The sequence below is a fragment of the Hippopotamus amphibius genome, chromosome 4 (assembly GCF_030028045.1).
Source record: "Hippopotamus amphibius kiboko isolate mHipAmp2 chromosome 4, mHipAmp2.hap2, whole genome shotgun sequence".
Lineage (NCBI taxonomy): Eukaryota > Metazoa > Chordata > Mammalia > Artiodactyla > Hippopotamidae > Hippopotamus > Hippopotamus amphibius.
This window is the reverse complement of record NC_080189.1, coordinates 75,207,698-75,233,091: the sequence shown is the minus strand read 5'-3', so window position 1 is coordinate 75,233,091 and position 25,394 is coordinate 75,207,698. Positions and strand designations below refer to the sequence as shown.

Genomic DNA, 25,394 nt, shown 5'->3' with positions numbered 1-25,394 from the left:
GTATTCAGAACAGTATAGGAGGCTAAGGCCTTTCCCTACAAACAAGAAATTGGGGAAATAGAAAAGATTTGTACCCAGGAGGGCCCCATAGCATCCTGCTTGGTTTTACCAACTTCCTTTTCCCCTCTATAAAAGGTACTCTTTCTTTTTTCTTTTTTAATTTTTAATTTTTATTTTGGCCGTGCTGCATAGCTTTCAGGATCTTAGTTTCCTGACCAGGGATTGAACCTGCACCCTCGGCAGTGAAAGCATGCATACCTAACCACTGGACCTCCAGGGAGTTCCCCAAAGTGTACTCTTTCTTTTGCCCGCTGGGCCTTGCATGTGGCTTGCCATGGTCCTATACCTCAAATTGCAGTTCTCTGCTGATCCCAAATAAACCCATCTTTGCTGTAGAAATAATGGGCAGTCTTATTGTAGCAGATAAGAGCTAAATCAGACTCCATGTTTGATCTGTTTCTTTGACTTTAACATTTGCTTTTTGTTGCTTTTGTTATTATAATCATGCATAATGGCTGGCCTCAGGGAACCCTGCCTCTCTGCCTGAATGTTAAAGTGCCTTTTATTCAGCTCACAGGGAGACAATCTGACCCTGCACACCTGTGAATGGCTGCAAGAAAGAAGAAATTAACACCTACCCTTACTGAGGCTAGACATTCCAGGAGATGTTTTGCAAAACCAATGGCCCTTTTACTTTACTTCCTCACCACCTCTCCCTCTCTGATTCTGTAAAAGAAACTGGCATCCAGACCCCGATAAGATGGTTTTTCAGAGACACTAGTCTGCCATCTTCTTGGTCTGCCAGCTTTCCGAATAAAGTCATATCCCTTGCCTCAATACCTCATCTTCGATTCATTGGCCTGTCATGTGGCAAGTAGAGCAAGCTTGGATGCAGTAACATTATTTGTTTCAGGTCAACAACCCATTAATGAAGGAACCAGAAGGATGACAAAGCTGTTTCAAAGGAGAATGAAGGCAACTGACTATGTACATATAGCCAGTGAAAAAGAGGAAAAAAGGAAACTCTTGGGATGAGATTGACAAATCAGACAGAAAACTGGTTAAGGTTCTGAGCTGGGAGAGGTCATGTGCATTTTTACCAGATAAAATCATTTACATCACCACTGGAGGAAAAAATTTGCATCTCTATTACACAACAAAGCATGTGCTTAGTGTTCTACAAGTTAACTTCTACCCTTAAAAGAGTAATAAAATTCCCTCATTTAAAGTTGTAAGTCAGGGACTTCCCTGGTGGAACAGTGGTTAAGAATCTGCCTGCCAATGCAGGGGATTTGGGTTTGATCCCTGGTCTGGGAAGATCCCACACACCAAGGAGCAACTAAGCCTATGTGCCACAACTACTAAGCTTGTGCTCTAGAGCCCATGAGACACAACTACTGAGCCCACGAGCCACAACTTCTGTGCCCACCTGCTGCAACTACTGAAGGCCGTGCACCTACAGCCCATGCTCCACAACAAGAGAAGCCAGTACAATGAGAAGCCCTTGCACCACAATGAAGAGTAGCCCCTGCTCACCACAAGGAGAGAAAGTCTGCACACAGCAACAAAGACCTAAGGCAGACAAAAAAAAGCAAGTCAAAGTTACTAGAATCTCAGGACCCTTGGTGGTTTTGTCTGATAGTGTATTATCATGACAATGAAGGCCACCAAGAACCTTCCCTGCTTTACTTGTAAGTTCTGGTTCCAGTAGGTGTGGTCTGGTGATGTTTGTTTCATAGTCATCAGATGAGTACATATATTGAAGTCTGGAAAGTGTCTGGGACTTGCCTTAGGTGACATCTATTTCCCTGACCCCCTTCCTTCACCTCCAGTCATGGGTAGGTTCATGTTCTTTATTATCCTGTACCCCCTGGTCTCTGCACTCAGCACTTTATGTCCTACTCGTGTAATTGACTCTCTCTTCCTTTAGACACCAGGCAAAGTTTTCTTGCCACCCCCCCTCCCCCCGCCACCCCGCCCCGCTCCCCATGTACTGGCTGTCCAGCTCAGGGTCTGGTACAACTTACAAGTTCAATAAGTGCTTGTTGAATAACTATACAAATGAGATGGAATCTGAGCCACGTTGTGAGAAAAATACAATAGGTAGGAGGTAGTTGGGGTGGAAAGTCAGTCCTGCAGAGGCGAAGGACATCTCAAAATTACCAGCGGGAAGGTGGGCTTCAATGTGGGCCCACTGTGGCGGGGAGCGTAGGCAGGGCCAGCGCAGGAGGATGCGAGCATGAAAGCACCACATCTAAGTGAAAGGTGAGATGCAGGGAGCCTTCCATTCTCCGTCTGCCTCGTCATCCTTTGGCTGTCCTTGCTGTCACACGTGGGGAGGGTGCACCGCTCCACGGTGTGCAGGGATGGGACGGACAATGAAGAACCTGGAGGCACACAATGGGTTCACGTACCTCCCTCTGGAACAAGCCTTACTCCGGGTAGACTTTGCTTCTTTTAGAAACCTTACCGGGTCTATTCAGGGGTGACAGGACGGTCTCCTAGGAGGGAGGAAACAGCTGGCAGCTCCGCTCCCACTCGCCAGGCTCCGAGACTCATCTTCTGGCTCCTGGCGCGCGCACTCCGGCGGGGCGGACCCTAACACCCTGTAGCTGAGCCGGGGGCGCGCGAGCCGGGGGCGCGCAAGCCGAGGGCGGAGCGCGGGGAGGGCTGCGCGGCTCGTCCCGGCTCCCCGCCCGCCCGCCCGCGCGCGCCCCAGCGACCCCGGGCCGGGATCACGCCCTCCCGCCAGCCCCGCTGGTCGCCTCGTAGAGGACGTGCTGCTGACCCGCGCTTGCGACCAGGAGGACGTGCAGCCATGGGCCGCCTGGCCGGGAGAGTGGCGGCGCTGCTGCTCGGGCTGCTCGTGGAGGTAGGGCCGGGCCGGGCCGGGCGGGGCTGGGCGGGAGCGGCACCGAGGCGCCCGGGAGACCGTCTGCGGGAGCCCTGAAGGCCAAGGGCCGAGAGCCACGGCCTCACCGACCCGCTCGAATCCCCGTGCGGAAGGCGTCGGGGCCCTGGTGACGGGGTCGCCCCTGCCCTCGCCGCTCCTTTGACGGCCCTCAATCCCCCCGCCGGGCGTTAGGGCTCGTCGCCCGCGGGGAGGACTCGGGAGCACCCTTTCCGCGCTGTGCGTCCCCTCCCTTCCCCCCGGGGCCCGGTTCGGGGCAGGGGTGAGGGTCCCGGGAGCGGCGCAGGCGCAGAGTCCCGGCGCCCAGCGGTTTGGGGCTGAGGCGGGGGCGCCGCGGGGTCGGGGTGCGACCGCGCGCTAGAAGTGGCTGTGGGAGATGTCACGCGGCCACGAGTGCGATGGCAGGCCTGAACGGGGGGACATGTCCCCGCTTGTGAAAATGAAGGCAAAGTCTTCAGAGGCGAGAGCAGGTCCCCGAAGAGCCGGGGTGGTGGGTGTGGCCTTTTGGAGCAGAGGCCGGGGACTTGTTGAAGCGGGGGAAGTGGTGGTGACCGCAACCTCGTGGGGACCTCGGCTGCCCCCGGCTGGAAAGTTGCGCCCTTGGATGGGGCCACCCCCTTCTTGCTAAAGCGGGTTCTTTAAAATGTGAGCTAGTGGGACCTTGCGGTGCAGTCTGGATTAGGGCTTTTCCATAGCTCAGCTTCGTGATTTTGAAGGAAATTTTATTAAATTAATGAAGTCAAAGTAGATGAGTGATGAGTATCTCATGTTTTCCATTTTAGGTAATAAAACTCTGGATATGACTCCTTGGTTTTCTTCATTTATAAACAAAATGTTGAGAAGGAGAGTCTTAGCTCTTCTGAAAGGAGGGTTGATGAAAAAGTTTCTTGCGTCAGGCTCCACCATAGCAAAGACTTCCTGTTTTTTTTCTTCTGTCTCCCCGGCTGAGTGGTTAATGTTTTCCTGGAGTGCCCGCCACTTCCATTCTTTTCATTTTTTCAGAATTTTATGACCTTAGGAGTCACATCCACTCGGTGATCACCAGACAGGTAATGGAGAAGTGAATCTGAGACCACTATTCACATAAAAACGCATGCCTCTATACCTACACATGCAAACCCCCTCACTTTTAAATCAGCACTTGGCGAAATTATCTAGCATTTCATTGGTTCTGCCTCCCCCATGTCATCGTGTAGTGCTGTTCCCTGTCTGTAGCCTAGACTGCCTCAGGGACTCAATTCTTTCCAAAATAGATGTTTTGTTGCATAGAATTGTTGACTGAAATAAAACCACAACCTAAAAGTTGAGAATTATGTTTTATTCTGCAGACATACTGAGGACGTAAGCCCCAGGACCACAGCCTCTCAGAATGCTCTGAGGGACTGCTCTCGAGAGGTGAGGGAGGAGCCAGGACATAGAGTTTTTGCCAAACGAAAATGAAAACAAAAACCAAACTCCACCCCCACCCCTCAACCCCAGGTAGTTGGAACATCAAAAAATCACTGTTAAAGAAAACCAGTCATCTCAAGTTAATTAATTTAGCACTTTTCTATGTATGGGAACTTGCAAAAGTTTGGGCACACTGAAATCATTCCTTTGATGTGCACCTCAGTTAGCTGAAACCAGTATCCTATTTTCCCCCATCCTGAATCCCCTCTGGGTGCAAAGTCTGGGAGGCTGCAGTGGCTGCTGGCTACACGGCCACAACATCCTTTGTTTACTGATAGGGCAAGTGACATTCTTCAGGAATTTTCACCTTAATAGAGAGTTCAAGTCAGGTCAGAAAGGTTCAAATCATTTTAAGCAGAACTGTGACAATACTAAAATTTAAATGACTAAATTGATACTTTCATAAAGTCAAATATCTAGATGATTGGTAATTTTTATTTTCATGGAATGGTGTGGTGTGATTGTCCCAAGCACCTATTTTTTATTTGTGGTAGAGAGGTATCTCTCTGAGGAATTAAGGAGATTTCGTTTTAATGTATCACATGGAATCTTCTACATGAGATACGCATCTGAGACGTTTTCACCTTAAGTGGGTTGCTCTAAATTTCATCTAATATTGGCCATTATCTCTACACCTCCGATGCTTTTGAAGTCCTGAATCACATACATGAATGTGCCATTTCCATTGCCCAGTATGTGAAGAGGCAAAGAGCTCTCTTCAGTTTGAAGGCATAAGACAATTGAGGGAGATGTCTGAAGGCTTCTGAGAGCCAGCTGCAACCTGGGATACTTGTCTTTGTTTCTTTGTTCTGCTTGAGCTGGTTTCATTGTAGTTGTAGTGTAGTTGACCATAATAAACCACCTGGCATCCTTTATGCTGCCTGACCCTCTGGCATCCTCTTCATAGCCAGTGCTACTCAGGGTTGCGTGGGGCAAGGATGTGGGGGGCGGGGGTAGGGGTCATGCTAGGGAGAAGTCCTTGAGCAGGGAGGGTATCTAAAAGGAAGGGCTTTCCTCCCCTGCCTCACATCCTTTTATAGAAATTCACTTACCTTTTAGACAGCTGGACTGTTTGTTTTTTACTTAGCAAACACTTACAGAGTGCTTACCCTGTCTTCTAAGCAGTTTACAAATATTAAGTCATTAATCTTCTTAGCAATTACTTTTATTCCCAGTTTTGTTTCAACTGGGAGATGTTAAAGAACTTGTCCACAGTCTCACTGTTGTGAGTGTGAGGGCTTGAGATGTTAACCCAGGCAGTGGCCCTACTGCCCCATGCTGTGCTGCTGCCTCTCCCAATGCGGGACACAGCGACATGGAGGGAATTTGTACACGGCCTGTCCCCAGGCCAGTGGTGGACTTGAAGAGGTGTTGTCACATGAAGCAGATAAACCAGCAAAATACCCTCTAGGAACTCAGTCACATTTCCTTAGAGAATCTTATAATTTAGCATGCAAACTATAACACTGGAGAGTGAAACTGGGGACTGTTAGCAGTCGTGCCCGCACAGCAGGCACCAGCAGGACTGTCCTGGAAGCCCTGGTGTGCTCACCCGAAAGCCCAGGCAGGGCTGTAAGTAGGAACATTCTAGGGGCAGCATTATCCCTTCCCCAGGGAGGCTTCTGGGGAGTTCATTACTGAAGTGACCTTTCTTTTTGTTAACCCGGGCTTGCCTGTGAATTGCATGGGAAGCCAGTGAGGACCCTTATTTCATCTTCCCTCCTCCCCAGTCACTCTGTGTGAGCTGTGTAGATGTCCCAGGCATGTGGGCCATGGGGGAAGCCACAGAATAGGGGAATCCCAAAGCCCTTTTTGGGTCATGAAATTCTAAAGTTCCATGTTTTTCTTCTGTCCGCCGGTTTACGTGCGGCCCTGTGAACAATGCCTGCAGGAAGAGTGATGGTGCTGGGCCGTTTCCTAGTAGCCCTGGTGAAATAATTCCCAGTGGCCTTCCCTGGGCTGCAACAGCACCTTAGAAACTGAAGAAGAAAAGCAGTTTCAAGCCTGATTATGCCTTAGTGGAACCTGGGGAGTCATTAGGTGCTGAGCATATGCGCCTCCCGTGGGCGTTTGTCAGAGTATGTGGTTTTCTGGATATTGTCACTGTAGTCTCTTTCTAGAGGTGAGGTTGCTGACACTCTTGTAACATATCAAGTAGTATTTGTTCTGGGTTCTATTGAAATGAGTCCAGAAATGTGTAGTGTACTATTTAGAATAAACTCCTCCTGTGCCAGGGTTGGGGGCTCTGCTGCATCCATTCCTGGGGGAAAGAACTCTGTACTAGGTTATTTTATTCAAGAGATTGGCATCTTTGGATGTACTGGAGTATCTTGCTGATCCTCCCCTGGAACCAGAAGCTGGAAACCTTTAAAGGCGGCCATGCGTTCTAAAGCTATTCTGGCCAAAGAACATCCCTTCTTGGGCGAGAAAAAGGAGTGATGTTTTCTTAGAGAGAGAAGATTGGAAAGGGAACTTTGTCTTTTGAAACTAGGGAAATTAACAGGATTGCTGAGTATTTTTCCAAAGTCCTGTGTATTTCCATGCCCAGGAGTCTTGAAATTAGAACCGAGTCGTGTTTAAGAGTGTTTTTTTGTCTCATGCCAAATGCTTTTGGTACCCTGGAATGGCAATGAATGTGGCAGTCCCTGGATGCCAATTTTCTGAAATAAACCACTGCAACCCTCCCACTCTTTAGAGTTTTTAGAATCTGAGCAACATGCAATTTGAGTGAAAGAGAAGACTGCAGGGCGTTTGTTCTCTCTGGAAGCTCCATGGAGGCTGGGTGCTGAGGAGGAGAGGTGGAACCTGATGGCAAGGACTCCACCCTGTACTGGGGAAACTGGCTCCTGGTGTGTGAGGAGGGCCTGGGGCTCTGGGCCTAGACTTGGGACCCTAACTGGCCCTTGCTTTCCTTTGGCTTGTGCAAACCTATAAAGACCAACTGGGGGTAGTGACCCTAGAAGCACATGGATTAGGCTAGTGGCCACTGGATTATCTAGTCATGGGATGGCAAGTCATTTTCTTAGAAGCTGCATTTATCCTCTCAGTGAGGCCTCTCAAATGTCACCCTCTTGATGAGGCATACCTTGACCATCCTATGTAAAATTCCAACCCAGTTCTCCTTCCAGCACTCTGGCTCTGATCAGTTCCCTCCTTTCTCTGTATCGCTTACCTTCAAAATGTGATGGAATTAACCTTCCACAATCTACGTTATAGCAAAGGTTTTTTTTTTTTTTTTAATATTTATTTATTGGCTGCTTTGGGTCTTCATTGTGGTGCATGGGCTTCTCAGTGCGGTGGCTTCTCTTGCTGCGGAGCACCAGCTCTAGGTGCATGGGCTTCATTAATTGCAGCACGTGGGCTCAATAGTTGTGGCTCTTGGGCTTAATTGCTCCACAGCATGTGGGATCTTCCTGGACCAGGGATCGAACCCATGTCCCCTTCATTGGCAGGCGGATTCTTAACTAGTGTGCCATCAGGGAAGTCTGAGTGACAGAGGTTTTGATCTGTTTTGTTAACTGAAGTATCCTAAGCTCCTGAAACAGTGCCTGGCACAGAGTAGGGACTCAGTAAATATTTGAATGAGTGAAAAGAAATGTGTGTGACCCTTGGGGAGGGAGCTGAATAGGTCTGCAGTAGGAGAGGGGAAGATAATTGATTAGCTACGCCTCTGAAGGGGGCCTTGTGTGCTAGGACTTAGAGCTAATCATTATTTGAACACCTCTAGTGATGGAAACTCACTATCTCTCAAAGCAAGGTATCAAATTTTCAGACAATTTCAATTGTTAAAGTTTTCTATTATATTGAGTAGAAATGTCTGCATTGTTTCTACCTGGTCCTAGTTCTGTACCTTTGCGCTTTGCAGAAGAAATATAATCACAATTCCTCAACTGAACACAGGTGTGCTGGTCCCTTTCCCCTGCCTCCCCCCTGCCCCTCCGTGTTCTTCTCCAGGCATCATTTCCTCTATCATTCCTCACAAGATGTGGTTTTGAACCATCTCACCACCCGCACAGTTGCCCTTTGAAAACTGCCAAACTGGATGGACAGTGGTCAGAAAATCATCACTGCCTGAAAAAACTGGTCCTAGAAAAAGACCACTCAAACTGAATCCACTTAAAACAAGGATCAAAATTTCATAGTTAATAGTGGGAAAAAAGTTTAATTGAGCTTAATTTGGAAAAAACAAAGCCTAGATGATAAAAATCAGTTGATTTCATCCGAAGTACCCATTTTTAGAATTGAATCAATTGAGGGGAGGTGGTGGTTCATTTTTCTGATGAAGGTCTGTGGTGCATAATAGCATAGTCTTCACTTGACCTTGAAAGTTAGTGGCATGATCATAGTAAGGGTTCTTTCTTTTTTTCCAGAGTTATTTGCTCGAGTAATCACACCCCACCCTATGTCCATCTCTAGCTTCTCTTTGTCTTTTGTATTCATATCATTCTGTTTTGGGCACCTATTGGGTCATTATGAACAGGTACCTGCCAGACTCTTTTGCCTCTTTCATAGACTTCATGTGTCTGCGAGATCTGCAAGGTCACTTTGCTGTCCATCTGTGTGGTATTTGTGTTGTACTTGTCGCTGATCCTGGCAGTGGAGGTTGATTATGCAGCTGCTCGTGTTAAGTGGGCTGGGGTGTTGGTGCACTGTTTCAGAAGGAATGAGTTCAGTGGTGAGTGAATTTTGTCATGCACCCTTTGGCTTGCCTCCCATCTCGCTCCCATTGGGACTTGTTTGAACAATAAGGACACTGTTTTATAGGTGTGGTCTCACTGGCACCATCACAACCCTTGTTTAGACCTTTTCATTGTGCAGATGAGATAAGCCAAGAGGGGACTTCCCCGGTGGCACAGTGGTTAAGAATCTGCCTGCCAATGCAGGGGACACGGGTTTGAGCCCTGGTCCGGGAAGATCCCACATGCCTTGGAGCAACTAAGCCTGTGTGCCACAGCTGCTGAGCCCACGTGCTGCAACTATTGAAATCCATGCATCTAGAGCCCATCCTCCCCAGCAAGAGAAACCACCTCACTGAGAAGCCCATGCACCACAACAAAGAGTAGCCCCCACTCGCTGCAACTAGAAGAAGCCCGTGAGCAGCAATGAAGACCCAATGCAACCAAAATAAATAAATAAATAAAATTTTTAAAAAATTAAGATGTAGTAAAAAAGTTAAAAAAAAAAAAGATAAGCCAAGAGATTCACATTGAGTTTGCAGTGACACTTAAATCTTTTTAACATCTGCTGCTGGTAACCCACAAACCCTCACAACAGTTGTAGAGTGTTTAGTGTATTTATTTATTTATTTATTTATTTATTTACTTTTATTGGCTGTGTTGGGTCTTTGTCGCTGCTTACAGGCTTTCTCTAGTTGTGGTGAACAGGAGCTATTCTTCATTGTTATGTGCGGGCTTCTTGGTGCGGTGGCTTCTCTTGTTAAGGAGCTCGGACTCCAGGCTCACGGGCTTCAATAGTTGCTCCTGGGCTCTAGAGTGCAGGCTCACTAGTTGTGGTGTTCGGGCTTAGTTGCTCCGTGGCATGTGGGATCTTCCCCACCCAGGATTGATCCTGTGTCTTCTGCATTGGCAGGTGGATTCTTAAGCACTGCGCCACAGGGAAGTCCCTAGTATAATACTTAAAACCTAAGTTGAGGACTATATATTAATTCTATTTTACATTCTTCCTTCATCTCATCTTCTTAAGCCTGTCAACCTCTGTTTGAATATTGTTTTTTAAAATACAGTATTCTTTATTGTTTTGTGCCATATCCAGATTTTTTTGGGGGGGCGGGGGGCTGCATTGGGTCTTTGTTGCTGCATGCCGGCTTTCTCTAGTTGCGGTGAGCGGGGACTACTCTTCATTGAGGTGCCTGGACTTCTCATTGCGGTGGGTTCTCTTGTTGCACAGCATGGGCTCTAGGCACACGGGCTTCAGTAGTTGCAGCATGTGGGCTTCAGTAGTTGTGGCATGTGGGCTTCAGTAGTTGTGGCATGTGGGCTCAGCAGTTGTGGCTTATGGGCTCTAGAGTGTGGGCTCAGTAGGTATGGCACATGGGCTTAGTTGCTCTGTGGCATGTGGGATCTTCCTGGCCCAGGGATCGAACCTGCATCTCCTGCATTGGCAGGCAGAGTCTTAACCATTGCACCACCAGGGAAGTCCCAGATTTGATTATCGTACCATTGTCAGCTTTGTCCAATAGAGTAATAAAAATGTTGAACAAAGCCAAATCAAAGTTGGAGACATACATCTGGGTTGAAGTAGATGATTGAGATTTTGACTTGGAGAATACTGATATCCTTCATTTTAAAAAGTCAGAATTTAGCTTTAAATGTGTAGTGTTATGAAGTGCTTGATCATCTGCCCTTGGTGAGGAAAGAGCCTACAAATGAGAGTCTAGCAAGATATCTAAATTGGGGAGTTATTTGCACTCATGCTGCAGAGCAGTTGAGAGCCTTATGCAAGGCCGTTGTGTTTGGGGAATAGGACACAGTGACCTTTGCTGGTTGAGGTTGAGTCGAGTGGTCAGCAATTACAGGGAGGCAATGAATATGAATATATATGTGTTCTTGCAGTGCAGCTGCATACTTTAAAGCTCTTGACTAGAGCACAACATCCTCAGACCAGAACAAATAAGTGTAGTATCTTATATATCAGATTTGAAATTAATCGATTGTGTACTTGAAGCACAGAAGACACGTGATAGTAGTTAAGTTTCTTGTTTAGATGGTGTCTTAGCCCATTTGAGCTGTAACAAAATACTAAATACTACCTACTGGGTAGTTTATAAACAGCAAAAGTTCTGGAGACTGGGAAGTCGGTCAAGGCACCAGCAAGGTCTGTTCTGGTGAGGGCTCTCTTCCTGGTTCAGAGCTTCTGGCTGTGTCTTCGCATGGTAGAAGGTGTAAGCAGTCTCTATGGGGTCTCGTTTATAAAAGCATCCATCCCATTCATGAGGGCTCCACCTTTGAAATCTAATCACACCCTAAGTGCCCCTACCCCCTAATGCCACCACATTGGCATTAGGATTTCAGTGTGAATTTTGAGGGGACATGAACATTCAGACCATAACAGATGGTGACATAGTGATGTGTTGTGGAATCTCAGCTCTTTCTGTACGGCTGGGAGTCTTTTGAGCAAATTACTTAGGCTCTCATTGACTCAGCTGAGTCACTTGTAAGAAGAGAAGTGCCCCAGTGTAGAGGAAAGCTCTGGGAAAATCCACCACTTGGAATTTAGCTCTGCACAGGTTGGACTAACAGATTGTGAACATTGTCGGTTGTTTCTTTCTTTTTTTTTTTTACGATTATTTATTGGCTGCGTTGGGTCTTCATTGCTGCACACGGGCTTTCTCTAGTTGCGGCAAGCAGGGGCTACTCTTCATTGTGGTACATGGACTTCTCATTGCAGTGGCTTCTCTTGTGGAGCACAGGCTCTAGGCTCTCGGACTTCAGTAGTTGCAGCACACAAGCTCAGTAGCTGTGGTGCATGGGCTTAGTTGCACCACGGCATGTGGGATCTTCCTGGACCAGGGATCGAACCCATGTCCCCTGCATTGGCAGGTGGATTCTCAACCACTGCGCCACCTAGGAAGTCCCTGTCGGTTGTTTCTAAGCAAGATGCCTTGCCCAGGTTCCCTGCCAAAATGGAGAGAGGGCTCCAAAAATACCTCTTTGTTTAAAAATTGTGCTTTCTTGCTCTTTAGTATATCTGTGACTAGATTGAGAAGAAACTTGGTCATTGGTGTCCAAAACAAGGGAAAGGAAGAGTGTAATCACTGCCATCTTTGGCTCTTAATTTTTGCCCCAGTAAAGCAATAAAAGGGTCCAAACTAGTATCCTCTTCCGCTTCTCTGCTTTTTGGATGGTGGAGCAGAAGGCAGCATTCACACAGGTAACACTTTGACTTTTAACTAACTGGGAGTAAAGGTGAGTGAAACCCTTTGGCTCTTTAGTTGGTCTTCGTCTCTCTGGTGTTTTGCGATTTGTGACAGTGTGGTCCAAAGAATCAAACTATGGCTTCTTGGAGAGAGCGGGGACAGATCTTAAACTCTTATGGGCAGTGGGTGGGGAGTGTGGGAGTGTGCTTGTGAGGATTTGTGAAAGTTCCTAGTTGTGGTACCTCGTTTCCTAATTAGCTGGATAGAAAAGAATTGGGGAACGGAAGGGTGTGGGGTGTGCTAAGCAAGTCTCACAGCTTCAGGGCATCATTCTCACCCTGCTGCAGGGTTTCCCCACTTCCTTAAAATCTCTGCAACCTCAATTGCTCTCTACTGACCTCAAGATACATTCCAAGCAGTTCAGGATTCTTTTCAGGAACCCTGGCTTCTTTCTCTTGCTCTTTTTAACTCATTTCTTGTCACTTTCCTCCTGACCATTTCCCTCTAGCTCATAGAGTGTCAAAACTTTTGTTGGTATACTCTCTTAAGGAATTTTCAAAAGCTATATATCCTTGCATATATTTTTTAAGTTGACATGCAATCATTTTCATTACAGATTTTTAAATGGCTAATGAATTGGATCCAGTGAGATTATTGGATTTGATCTCTCTTGTGTATTGTGAAAATTAACCATTTAAAATTAAACTAAAACAGCACTCAGTGTATACAGTGGAAATTAAATACCAGTAGCAATTTATTTATTTATTTATTTATTTATTTATTTATTTATTTATTTATTTATTTATTTTTTGGCTGTGTCAGATCCTAGTTGTGGCACTCGAGATCTTCACTGAGGCATGAGGTATCTTTCATTGCAGTGCCCGGGATCTTTGTGGCCCTGCAGGCTTCTCTCTAGTTGTCACACAGGCTGCAGAGCACGTGGGCTCTGTAGTTGTGGCATGCGGGTTATTCTCTTCTCTGGTTGTGGTGCCCAGAGCACATGGGCTCTGTAGTTTGTGGCACTTGGGCTCTCTCGATGAGGTGCACGAGCTCAGTAGTTGTGCCTTGAGGGTTTAGTTGCCCCGCAGCATGTGTGATCTTAGTTCCCCAACCAGGGATCCAACCCACGTCCCCTGCATTGGAAGATGGATTCTTTACCACTGGACCACCAGGGAAGTCCCACAAGTAGCAATTTGATACTGATTATTGTAGAGGAAGAATGTCACCTGTCATATCAGTAAACAGGTTGTTGTGGCCATCAAGCCATCAGCCACTACAGCCTCCCCAGACTGTGCACCCTGAGGAGATTCAGGATAGAAAAAAAAGGATACTGGCCCTAAATAGTTAAGATGCATATCAAAGGGATGATTTCAAAGAGCCTAGACTCTTGCATCTTCCCATACATAGAAAAGTGCTAAATTCATTAACTTAAGATGCCTGGTTTTCTTTAATAGTAATCTTTTGATGTTTTTGTTTTTTAAATATATATACACAGAGAGATGTAGAGATCTCTCTCTGATTCTGTCTCTCTCTCTGTATATATATGTCTCCTGGCTCCTCCCTTACCTCTTCGGGACAGTCCCTTAGAGCTACCTGAGAGACTGCCTGCAGGGCTTAAGTCCTCAGTATATCTGCTGAATAAAACATAATTCTCAACTTTTAGATTGTGCATTATCATTCCTTTAAATATATGCAAGGACTTCCCTGGTGGTGCAGTGGTTAAGAATCTACCTGCCAACACAGGGGACATGGGTTCAAGCCCTGGTCTGGGAAGATCCCACATGTGGTGAAGCAACTAAGCCCGTGCGTCACAACTACTGAGCCCACATGCTGCAACTACTGAAGCTTGCACTCCTAGAGCCTGAGCTCTGCAACAAGGGAAGCTACCACACTGAGAAGTCTGAGAACTGCAATGAAGAGTAGCCACCAATCGCCATAACTAGAGAAAGCCCTCATGCAGCAACAAAGACCCAATGCAGCCAAAATTTAATTAATTAATTAATTAAAAAAATAGAAGTAATAAAAATATGCAAACAAGCTCATCTTTAACAGTTGGGAATTTTACATCATCTGCTTTTCTCTTTGATCTTCTGCTTCTATTCTACTTCCCCCACAGAACTTTATTCTAATGAAATCTATGCTTAAAAGTCTGTTTTATTTTATTTAAAAATTTTTTTAAATTGGAATATGAGTGTTTTACAATGTTGTATTAGTTTCTACTGTACAGCGAAGTGGAGTTCCCTGTGCTATACAGCAGGCTCTCAGTAGTTATCTATTTTATACATATTAGTGTACATATGTTAATCCCAATCTCCCAACCCATCTCATCCCTCCCTTTTCCACTTGGTGTCATACATTTGTTCTCTACGTCTTTGTCTCTATTTCTGCCTTGTAAACTGGTTCATCTGTACCATTTTTCTGAATTCCACATCTATGCGATAATATAAGATGCTTGATTTTCTCTTTCTGACTCACTTCACGCTGTATGACAGTCTCTAGGTCCATCCATGTCAATACATATGACCTAAGTTCTTTCTTTTTTATGGCAGAGTAATATTCCATTGTATATCTGTACCATATCTTCTTTATCCATTCATCTGTTGGTGAGCATTTAGGTTGCTTCCATGACCTGGCTGTTGTAAATAGTGTTGCAGTGAACATTGGGGTGCATGTGTCTTTTTGAATTATGGTTTTCTCTGGGTATATGCCCAGGAGTGGGATTGCTGGGTCATATCGTAGCCCTGTTTTTAGTTTTTTAAGGACCCTTCATACTGTACTCCATAGTGACTGTATCAATTTACATTCCCACCAACAGTGCGAGAAGTTTCCCTTTTCTCCACACCCTCCCTGACATTTATTGTTTGTAGATTTTTTGGTGATGGCCATTCTGACTGGTGTGAGGTGATACCTCATTGTAGTTTTGATTTGCATTTCTCTAATAATTAGTGATGTTGAGCATCTTTTCATGTGCCTCTTAGCCATCTGTATGTCTTCTTTGAAGAAATGTCTATTTAGGTCTTCCACCCATTTTTGGGTTGTTGTTTTTTGTTTTTTGTTTTAATTATATTGAACTGCATGAGCTGTTTGTGTATTTTGGAGATTAATCCTTTGTTCATTGATTCATTTGTAAATATTTTCTCCCATTCTGAGGATTGTCTTTTCATCTTGTTTATGGTTTCCTTTGCTGTGCAAAAGCTTTTAAGTTTCATTAGATCCCATTTGTTTTTTTGTTTTGTTTTGTTTTTATTTCCATTACTCTAGAAGGTGGGTCAAAAAAGATCTTGCAGTGATTTATGTCAAAGAGTGTTCTTCCCATGTTTCCTCTAGGAGTTTTATAGGGTCCAGTTTTACATTTAGGTCTTTAATCCATTTTAAGTTTATTTTTGTATATAGTGTTAGGGAGTGTTCTAATTTCATTCTTTTAGATATAACTGTCCAGTTTTCCAGCACCACTTATTGAAGAGACTGTCTTTTCTCCATTGTATATTCTTGCCTCCTTTGTCATAGATTAGTTGACCATAGGTGTGTGGGTTTATCTCTGGGCTTTTTATCCTGTTCCTTTGATCTATGTTTCTGTTTTTGTGCGAGTACCATACTGTCTTGATTACTGTAGCTTTGTAGTATAGTCTGAAGTCAGGGAGCCTGATACCTCCAGTTCTATTTTTTTTTTTTTTTCAAGATTGCTTTGGCTATTCAGGGTCTTTTGTTTCTCCATACAAATTTTAAGATATTTTTTGTTCTAGTTCTGTAAAAAATGCCATTGGTAATTTGATAGGAATTGCATTGAATTTGTAGATTGCTTTGGGTAGTATAGTCATTTTCACAATATTGATTCTTCCAATCCAAGAACATGGTATATCTCTCTGTCAGTGTCATCTTTGATTTATTCATCACTGTTTTATAGATTTCTGAGTACAGGTCTTTTACATCCTTAGGTAGGTTTATTCCTAGGTATTTTATTCTTTTTGTTGCAATGGTGAATGGGATTGTTTTCTTAATTTCTCTTTCTGCTCTTTCATTGTTAGCGTATAGGAGTGCAAGAGATTTCTGTGCATTAATTTTGTATCCCGCAACTTTACCAAATTCATTGATTAGCTCAAGTAGTTTTCTGATGGCAGCTTTAGGATTTTCTATGTATCATATCATGTGATCTGCAAACAGTGACAATTTTACTTCTTTTCCAATTTGGATTCCTTTTATTTCTTTTTCTTCTCTGATTGCTGTGGCAAGGACTTCCAAAAATATGTTGAGTAGTAGTGGCAAGAGTGGACGTCCTTGTCTTGTTCCTGATCTTAGAGGGAGTGCTTTCCAGTTTTTCACAATTGAGAATGATGTTTGCTGTGGGTTAGTCATGTATCACCTTTATTATGTTGAGGTAGGTTCCCACTATGCCCACTTTCTGGAGAGGTTTTATCATAAATGGGTGTTGAATTTTGTCAAAAGCTTTTTCTGCATCTATTGAGATAATCATATGGTTTTTATTCTTCAATTTGTTAATATGGTGTAGCACCTTGATTGATTTGCTTATATTTAAGAATCCTTGCATCCCTGGGATAAATCCCACTTGATCATGGTGTATGTTCCTTTTAATGTGTTGTTGGATTCTGTTGGTTAGTATTTTGTTGAGGATTTTTGCATCTAAATTCATCAGTGATATTGGTCTGTAATTTTCTTTTTTTGTAGTATCTTTGTCTGGTTTTGGCATTAGGGTGATGGTGGCCTCGTAGAATGAGTTTGGGAATGTTCCTTCCTCTGCAATTTTTGGAAGAGTTTGAGAAGGCTGGGTGTTAGCTCTTCTCTAAATGTTTGATAGAATTCACCTGTGAATCCATCTGGTCCTGGACTTTTGTTTGTTGGAAGATTTTTAATCAGTTTCAGTTTCATTACTTGTGTTTGGTTTGTTCATATTTTCTATTTCTTCCTGATTCAGTCTTGGAAGTTTATACCTTTCTAAGAATTTGTCCATTTCTTTCAGGTTGTCCATTTTATTGCAGTATAGTTGCTTGTAGTAGTCTCTTATGATGCTTTTTATTTCCGAGGTGTCTGTTGTAACTACTCCTGTTTCATTTCTGATTTTATTGATTTGAGTCCTCTCCCTCTTTTTCTTGATGAGTCTTGCTAAAGGTGTATCAATTTTGTTTACCTTCTCAAAGAACCAGCTTTTAGTTTTATTGATCTTTGCTATTGTTTTCTTTGTTTCTATTTCATTTATTTCTGCTCTGATCTTTATGAATTCCTTCCTTCTACTAACTTTGGGTTTTGTTTGCTCTTCTTTCTCTAGTTTCTTTAGGTGTAAGGTTAGATTGTTTATTTGGGATGTTTCTTGTTTCTTGAGGTAGGATTGTATTGCTATAAACTTCCCTCTTAGAACTGCCTTTGCTGCATCCCATAGATTTTGGATTGTTGTGTTTTCGTTGTCATTTGTCTCTAGGTATTTTTTGATTTCCTCTTTGATTTCTTCAGTGATCTCTTGGTTATTTAGTAGCATATTGTTTAGCCTCCATGTATTTGTGTTTTTTACAGTTTTTTTCTCCTGTAATTGATTTCTAATCTCATAGGGTTGTGGTCTGAAAAGATGCTTGATACGATTTCATGTTTCCTAAATTTACCAAGGCTTGATTTGTTACCCAAGATGTGCTCTATCCTGGAGAATATTCCATGTGCACTAGAGAAGAAAGTGTAGTCTGCTGTTTTCAGATGAAATGTCCTATAAATATCAATTAAATCTATCTGGTCTATTGTGTCATTTAAAGCTTGTGTTTCCTTTTTAATTTTCCATCTGGATGATCTGTCCATTGGTGTAAGTGGGGTTTTAAAGTCCCCCAGTATTATTGTGTTACTGTCAGTTTCCTCTTTTATAGTTGTTAGCATTTGCCTTATGTATTGAGGTGCTCCTATATTGGGTGCATATATATTTATAATTGTTATATCTTCTTCTTGATCATTATGTAGTGTCCTATCTTGTCTGTTAACACTCTTTTCTTTCTTTTTCTTTTTTTTTAATTTATTATTTTTTGGAGGTACACCAAGTTCAATCATCTGTTTTTATACACATATTCCCGTATTCCCTCCCTCCTTCGACTCCCCCCCCACCCTCCCTTGAGTCCCCCCCACCCTCCCTGTCCGTCCTCTAAGGCATCTTCCATCCTCGAGTTGAACTCCCTTTGTTATATAACAACTTCCCACTGGCTATCTATTTTACAGTTGGTAGTATATATATGTCTGTGCTACTCTCTTGCTTCATATCAGCTTCCCCTTCACCCCCCACCCCCCCAAACCTCGAGTTCTCCAGTCCATTCTCTGCATCTGCGTCCTTGTTCTTGTCTTGTCACTGAGTTCATCAGTACCATTTTTAGATTCCGTATATGTGAGTTAGCATACAATATTTGTCTTTCTCTTTCTGACTTACTTCACTCTGTATGACAGACTCTAGGTCTATCCACCTCATGACATATAGCTCCATCTCATCCCTTTTTATAGCTGAGTAATATTCCATTGTATATATATGCCACATCTTCTTTATCCATTCATTTGTTGATAGGCATTTAGGTTGCTTCCATGTCCTGGCTATTGTAAATAGTACTGCAATAAACATGATGGTACATGTTTCTTTTGGGATTATGGTTTTCTTTGGGTATATGCCCAGGAGTGGGATTACTGGATCATATGGTAGTTCTATTTGTAGTTTTTTAAGGAACCTCCAAATTGTTTTCCATAGTGGCCTTTTCTTTCTTTTTAATAAATTTTATTTATTTATTTATTTATTTATTTGTTTGTTTGTTTATTTATTGGCTGCATTGGGTCTTCATTGCTACACATGGGCTTTCTCTAGTTGTGGCAAGCAGGGGCTACTCTTCGTTGTGGTGCGCGGGCCTCTCATTTCAGTGGCTTCTCTTGTAGAGCACGGGCTCCAGGCATGTGGGCTTCAGCAGTTGTGGCACATGGGCTCAATAGTTGTGGCTCATGGGCTCCAGAGCACAGGCTCAATAGTTGTGATGCATGGGTCCAGTTGCTCCACAGCATGTGGGATCTTCCTGGAGCAGGGATCAAACCCACGTCCCATGCATTGGCCGGCAGATTCACAACCACTGCACCACCTAGGAAGTCTCACAACATTCTTTATTTTAAAGTCTATTTTATCTGATGTATTGCTACTCCAACTGTCTTTTGATTTCCCTTTGCATGGAATACCTTTTTCATCCCCTCACCTCAGTCTATATGTGTCCCTAGATCTGAAATGGGTCTCTTGTAGACAGCATATATATAGGTCTTGTTTTTAATATCTATTCAGCCAGTCTGTGTGTCTTTTGGTTGGAGCATTTAGTCCATTTACATTCAAGGTAGTTATCAATATGTATGTTCCTATTACCATTTTCTTAATTGTTTTGTGCTTGTTTTTGTAGGTCCTTTTCTTCTCTTGTGTGTCCTACTAGAGAAGTTCCTTTAGCAGCCCTACAAGGGCTGGTTTGGGGGTCTGAATTCTCTTAACTTTTGCTTGCCTGTAAAGCTTTTCATTTCTCTGTCGAATCTGAGTTAGATCCTTGCTGGGTAGAGTATTGGTTGTAGGTTCTTCCCTTTCATCACTTTAAATATATCATGCCACTCCCTTCTGGCTTGCAGAATTTCTGCTGAGAAATCAGCTGTTAACCTTATGGGAGTTCCCTTGTATGTTATTTGTCATTTTTCCCTTGTTGCTTTTAATAATTTTTCTTTGTCTTTAATTTTTGTCAATTAGATTACTATGTGTCTTGGTGTATTTCTCCTTGGGTTTATTCTGTATGGGACTCTCTGCACTTCCTGGACTTGGGTGGCTATTTCCTTTCCCATGTTAGGGAAGTTTTCAATTATAATCTCTTCAAATAGTTTCTCAGGTCCTTTCTCTCTTCTCCTTCTGAGACCCCTATAATGTGAATGTTGGTGCTTTTAATGTTGTCCCAGATGTCCTTTAGGCTGTTTTCATTTCTTTTCATTCTGTTTCCTTTATTCTTTTCCACATCAGTGATTTTCACGATTGTCTTCCAGTTCACTCTCTGTTCTTCTGCCTCAGTTATTCTGCTGTTGGTTCCTTCTAGTGTATTTTTTTTTTTAGTGTATTTTTCATTTCAGTTATTTTATTGCTTATCTCTGTTTGTTCTTTAATTCTTCTAGGTCTTTGTTAAACTTTTTTTGCATCTTTTCGATCTTTGCATCCAGTCTTTTTTCAAAGTCCTGCATCATCTTCACTATCACTATTCTGAATTCTTTTTCTGGAAGGTTGCGTATCTCCACTTCATTCAGTTGTTTTCCGAAGTCCACTGCCTTTTCATTTTCTCTGTGTTTCTGTGGCTGTGGTTTTCATTCCACAGGCTACAAGGGGTATAGTTCTTGATACTGCTGTCTGCCCTCTGGTGGATGAGGATATCTAAGAGGCTTGTGCATGCTTCCTGATCGTAGGGACTGGTGGTGGGTCTATTTCCCTACCCCTGATATCCAGTTACTTTGACCTGCCTTCTTCAAGAAATCTGTTAAATCAGTTTAGCAAGAATGTCCCTATCCTAAATGTGTCCTCTTAGTGATGTTCCATCTCCTCACTCCTTCACTCTGCTCTTTGGCTGTAAAGCCCTACTTGTCCTTGTTGAGTTTGGGGTTGATTTCCATCATGCTCATGGTGCCATAGTCTTGAATAAAGTCTTCCTTACCATTTTAACAAGCATCAGAGTAATGTCTCTTTTACAGAGTTGATACCAGTATTTTCAATGGCCTTAGAAAAATACCCTGAACAGTTTTCTGCCATGTAGTCAGCTCTGTGGGCAGTGGCTGTTCTTGGAAACTTCCTGTTGGACAGGAGTCATTTTAACAAGTGGCAGAGTAATGTCTCTTTAACAGAGTTGATACCAGTATTTGCAATGGCCTTAGAAAGATACCCTGAACAGTTTTCAGGCTGCCATGTGGTCAGCTCTGTAGGCAGTGACTGTTCTTGGAGACTTCCTACTGGGCAGGAGTCATACTTCTTCCATAAGACTGGAGGGGTCAGCATCTTCCTTCGGCCTCCATCTGGTCCCTTTCCAAGTGTCAGCATGACCTGGTGACAGTGTATTTTGTGCAGCTGACAAGAGTAGATGTAGGTTTATTTAGTGATGATTGTCACGACTGGAATCAGTACCTTTTCTGGATCCCACCCTTTTGATCACAATTCGGTTATGTGCTTAGTTCTTTTGGTGATTGACCCAGGATCTCTTTGAAACCATCAATCTCAGAGAGGTGAGGGAGCCAGAGAAAAGGAAACATTTACTATCCACCTAACACCTAACATCCACCTGATCTAAGTTGTCTATGTACTTTGAGCACAAGTATAATTAATACAGGTAAGTTTTCAGAAGGAAAATTAAAGTGGTGTAAGGGTTTTCAGTGAAGCCAGTTCCTCTCTGACCTTGAACATTGACTTTCCCTTTGCTTTCTCCTCTGGATTTTAGCAAGTCTGCATTGTTATTGCTGAAAAGGTCTCAGGACACTAAAATAGCTTTTTCTTTGATAGTCAGCTTCACCAGTGATGCCAGGGTCTGGTGTTGTCCCTTTAGCCTGCTATGTTTTAACTCTGTGGAGTCTGTGGCTGCAAGGAGGCTGGGGTGAAAGTGTGGGTGGATATGTGGATGAACGTGGGAGGTAGGGGCTTGCACAGCGCAATGCACAGTCACATTACCTCTGTTCAGGTGGATCATGGCTCCTGGGAGGCTGAGCAGAGATGGTTGGAATTTGCAATAGCAGAGCATTTACAAGGTGGCAGGATCCACCTGCTGATGAAAGCAGTATCTTCCATGCAGTTGTACACATGTAAACAAGTCAGCAGGTGTGAAACATTCACATTGTTTGTATGAGTTTACATTTATTTCTCTGGGGAGAAGTTTAAACTAAACATTTGAAAAAATACAAGGATTTTCTTGTATGCCTCTAATTATGGAGTACTTATTAGACTGTGTATCGATTAGAATGCTTTCAGCCCTGAGTGACAGGGTTCTGTCCTTATGGTTTAATTGTGGGCTGCAGCAATCTTTCATGATATGTAAATAAATCAACTTCCACAGCGTCTCTGTTAGGACATAGATGTGTTTGCTCTGTTCTGGCCTAGCAGTGTGGCTTGGTTTCCCATCCTCTCCACCCCCACCCAGTATTTCCCAATGCGAAACTTGTTTTGGATGCAGATGGTGTTAGATGGATCCTCCAGGATCAACATTTTCAAATCAAAAAGGAATCCAGTGATTCAGATGTAAACACATATAGAAACCTTCTTGCTAGCATATGGCATTAATTACTTTTTTGAAACATCTTAGAGGTTTTTTTTTTTTGGCTGTGTTTGGGTCTTCGTGGCTGCACACAGGCTTTCTCTAGTTGTGGTGAGTCAAGACTACTCTTAGTTGTGGTGCACGGGCTTCTCATTGAGGTGTCTTGTCTTGTTATGGACCACGGGCTATAGGTGCTTGGCCTTCAGTAGTTGCAGCAGGTAGGCTTTGTTGTTGCAGCATGCAGGCCCTGAAGTGCGTGGGCTTCAGTAATTGTGGTGTGTGGGCTCAGTAGTTGTGGGTCATGGGCTCTAGAGCGCAGGCTTAGTAGTCATGGTGCACAGGTTCAGTAGTCGTGGCTCTCAGGCTCTAGAGCACAGGCTCAGTAGTTGTGGTGCACAGGCTTAGTTGTTCCACGGCATGTGGGATCTTTCTGGATCAGAGATCAAACCCGTGTCCTTTGCAGTAGCAGGTGGATTCTTAACCAGTGAACCACCAGGGAAGTCCCCTTAGAGTATTTTTTAAAGTCTCCAACATTATTTACTTTCTCTGATTTATAAGAGATGACAGTGATGATGTGATAACTAGGGCTTACTGCATGTTTACTATGTACCAAAGACTATTTTAAAAAAATTTTTGATACTTTCAAATTTTCTTTTTCTCTCTTTTTCCAACTTTACTGAGGTATACTTGACAAATTAAAATTATATGTATTTAAGGAGTATAATGTGATGGTTTGATATGTGTATATGTTGTGAAATGAGCACCATAATCAACCTCATTAACACTTCACCTCATGTCACCTTGTGTGTGTGGTGAGAACATTCAAGATCAACTCTCTAAGAACATTTCAAGTACAGCTGTATTAATTACAGTCACCATGCTGTACGTTAGATCTCCAGAACTTGTTCATCCCACATAATTCATCTCATAAGCTTTTGTACCCTTTGACCAGCACTTTTTCCTTTCCCCATCCTCTCAACTCTTGGCAACCACAATCCTATTCTCTGCTTTTGTGAGTTTGACCTTCTTAGATTCCACATAAAAGTAAGATTATGTAGTATTTGTCTTTGTGAGTTGTCTTATTTCACTTAGCATTATTTCCTCAAGGTTCATCTATATTGTTAAATGGCAGAATATTCTTCTTTTTCAAGATTTTTTTTTTCGATGTGGACCATTTTTAAAGTCTTTATTGAATTTGTTATAATATTGCTTCTGTTTTATGTTTTTTGGTTTTTTGGCTACAAGGCACATGGGATCTTAGCTTCCTGACCAGGGATCGAACCCGCATCCCCTGCATTGGAAGGTGTAGTCTTAACCACTGGACCACCAGGGAAGTCCCAGAGTGAGAAGTCTTCTTTTCAAAGACTGAATAATATTCCATTATACATATAACATATTTTAAATAAATAGTTACTTTTATTTAAATACATGTATATTTATTTAAACCTTATTTTATTTAACTACATATATAAATATATAAAATTTAAATTAATATATATATTAAATTTTGTTTTACTTAGATATGTATTACATATGTTATATATAATGTATAATGTGTTAATATTTTACATATATATATATATATATATACACACACACATAAATATTTTCTTTATCTGTTCATCCATTGATGGACACTAGGGTTGTTTCCTTATCTTCACTATTGCAAATAATACTGCAGTGAACATGATGATTCAGATATCTCTTCAAGATAGTGATTTTATTTCTTTTGGATTTGTACCCAGAAATGGGATTTTTGAATCATATGGTAGCTCCATTCTTAATTTGTTGAGAAATCTCCATACTGTTTTCCATAATTGCTGTACCACTTTACATTTCCACTAACAGTATGCAAGTATTCCCTTTGTTCCACATCCTTGCTAACACTTGTTCTCTTGTGTTTTTGATAATAGTCATTGTAACAGGTGTTGGGTGATATCTCATTATGGTTTTGATTTACATTTCACTGATAATTAGTGATGGTGAGCAGCTTTTCATGTAGCTATTGGCTGTCTGTATGTCTTCTTTGGGAAAATGCATTTTCAGGTACTTTGCCTATTTTTTTATTGGGTTGATTATTGATTGATTGATTGATTGATTGATTGTTACTGGGTTGCATGAGTTCCTTGTATATTTTAGATATTAGCTCCTTTTCAGATGTATGGTTTACAAGTATTCATTTGTAGGTTGCCTTTTCATTTGTTGATTGTTTCCTTTGCTGTGCAGAAGTTATTTAGTTAGTTGTAGTCACACTTGTTTATTTTTACTTTTGTTGCCTCTGCTTTTGGTGTCATATTCAAAAAAATATTGCCAAGACCCATGTCAAAGAGCTTTTCCCCTATGTTTTCTTCTAGGAGTTTTACAGTTCCAGGTCTTTACATTTAAGGCTTTAAACTTGTAATGCTTTGATCTGTTTGAAATTTTTATGATTTGTTTTGTGAAGTAACATGATCTATCTTGCAGAATATTCTGTGTGCACTTGAGAAGTGTGTATTCTTCTATTGTTGATGGAAAATTCTGTATATGTCTGTTAGGTCTATTTGGTCTCCAGTGTTGTTCAGTTCTGCTGTTTCCTTATTGGTATTCTCTTTGGGAGATTTATCCATTTTGAAAGTGAGATATTGAACTCTCCTACTGTACCGTACTGCTGTCTATTTCTCCCTTCAGATCTGTCAGTATTTGCTTTATATATTTAGATGCTTTGATGTTGGGTGAATATATATTTATAACTTATACATTCCTGTTGAATTGACCTTTTATCATTATGTAATGACCTTTGTCTCTTTTGACAGTTTTGACTTAAGGTCAATTTTGTCTAATATAAGTGCAGTTGACCCTTGAACAATGGGGGTAGGGGTGCCAACTGCCCATACATTTGAAAATCTGCATGTAAAGTTAT

The 25,394-nt window shown here is 42.6% G+C and overlaps 1 protein-coding gene across 6 annotated transcripts in view; it reads left to right on the top strand.

Annotated features, from left to right (window-relative positions):
• VOPP1 (VOPP1 WW domain binding protein) overlaps positions 1-25,394 on the top strand; it is a 220,613-nt gene that overhangs the window by 80,389 nt on the left and 114,830 nt on the right. The window contains exon 1 of one of the 6 annotated variants that reach the window (XM_057732988.1): positions 2,658-2,872. The exons of the other annotated variants lie outside the window; for them this stretch is intronic. Within the exon in view, the coding sequence (XP_057588971.1) occupies positions 2,819-2,872 (54 nt within the window). The 5' untranslated portion in view covers positions 2,658-2,818. Of the gene's footprint in view, positions 1-2,657; positions 2,873-25,394 lie in introns of those variants that run through there. 6 annotated transcript variants of the gene reach the window in all.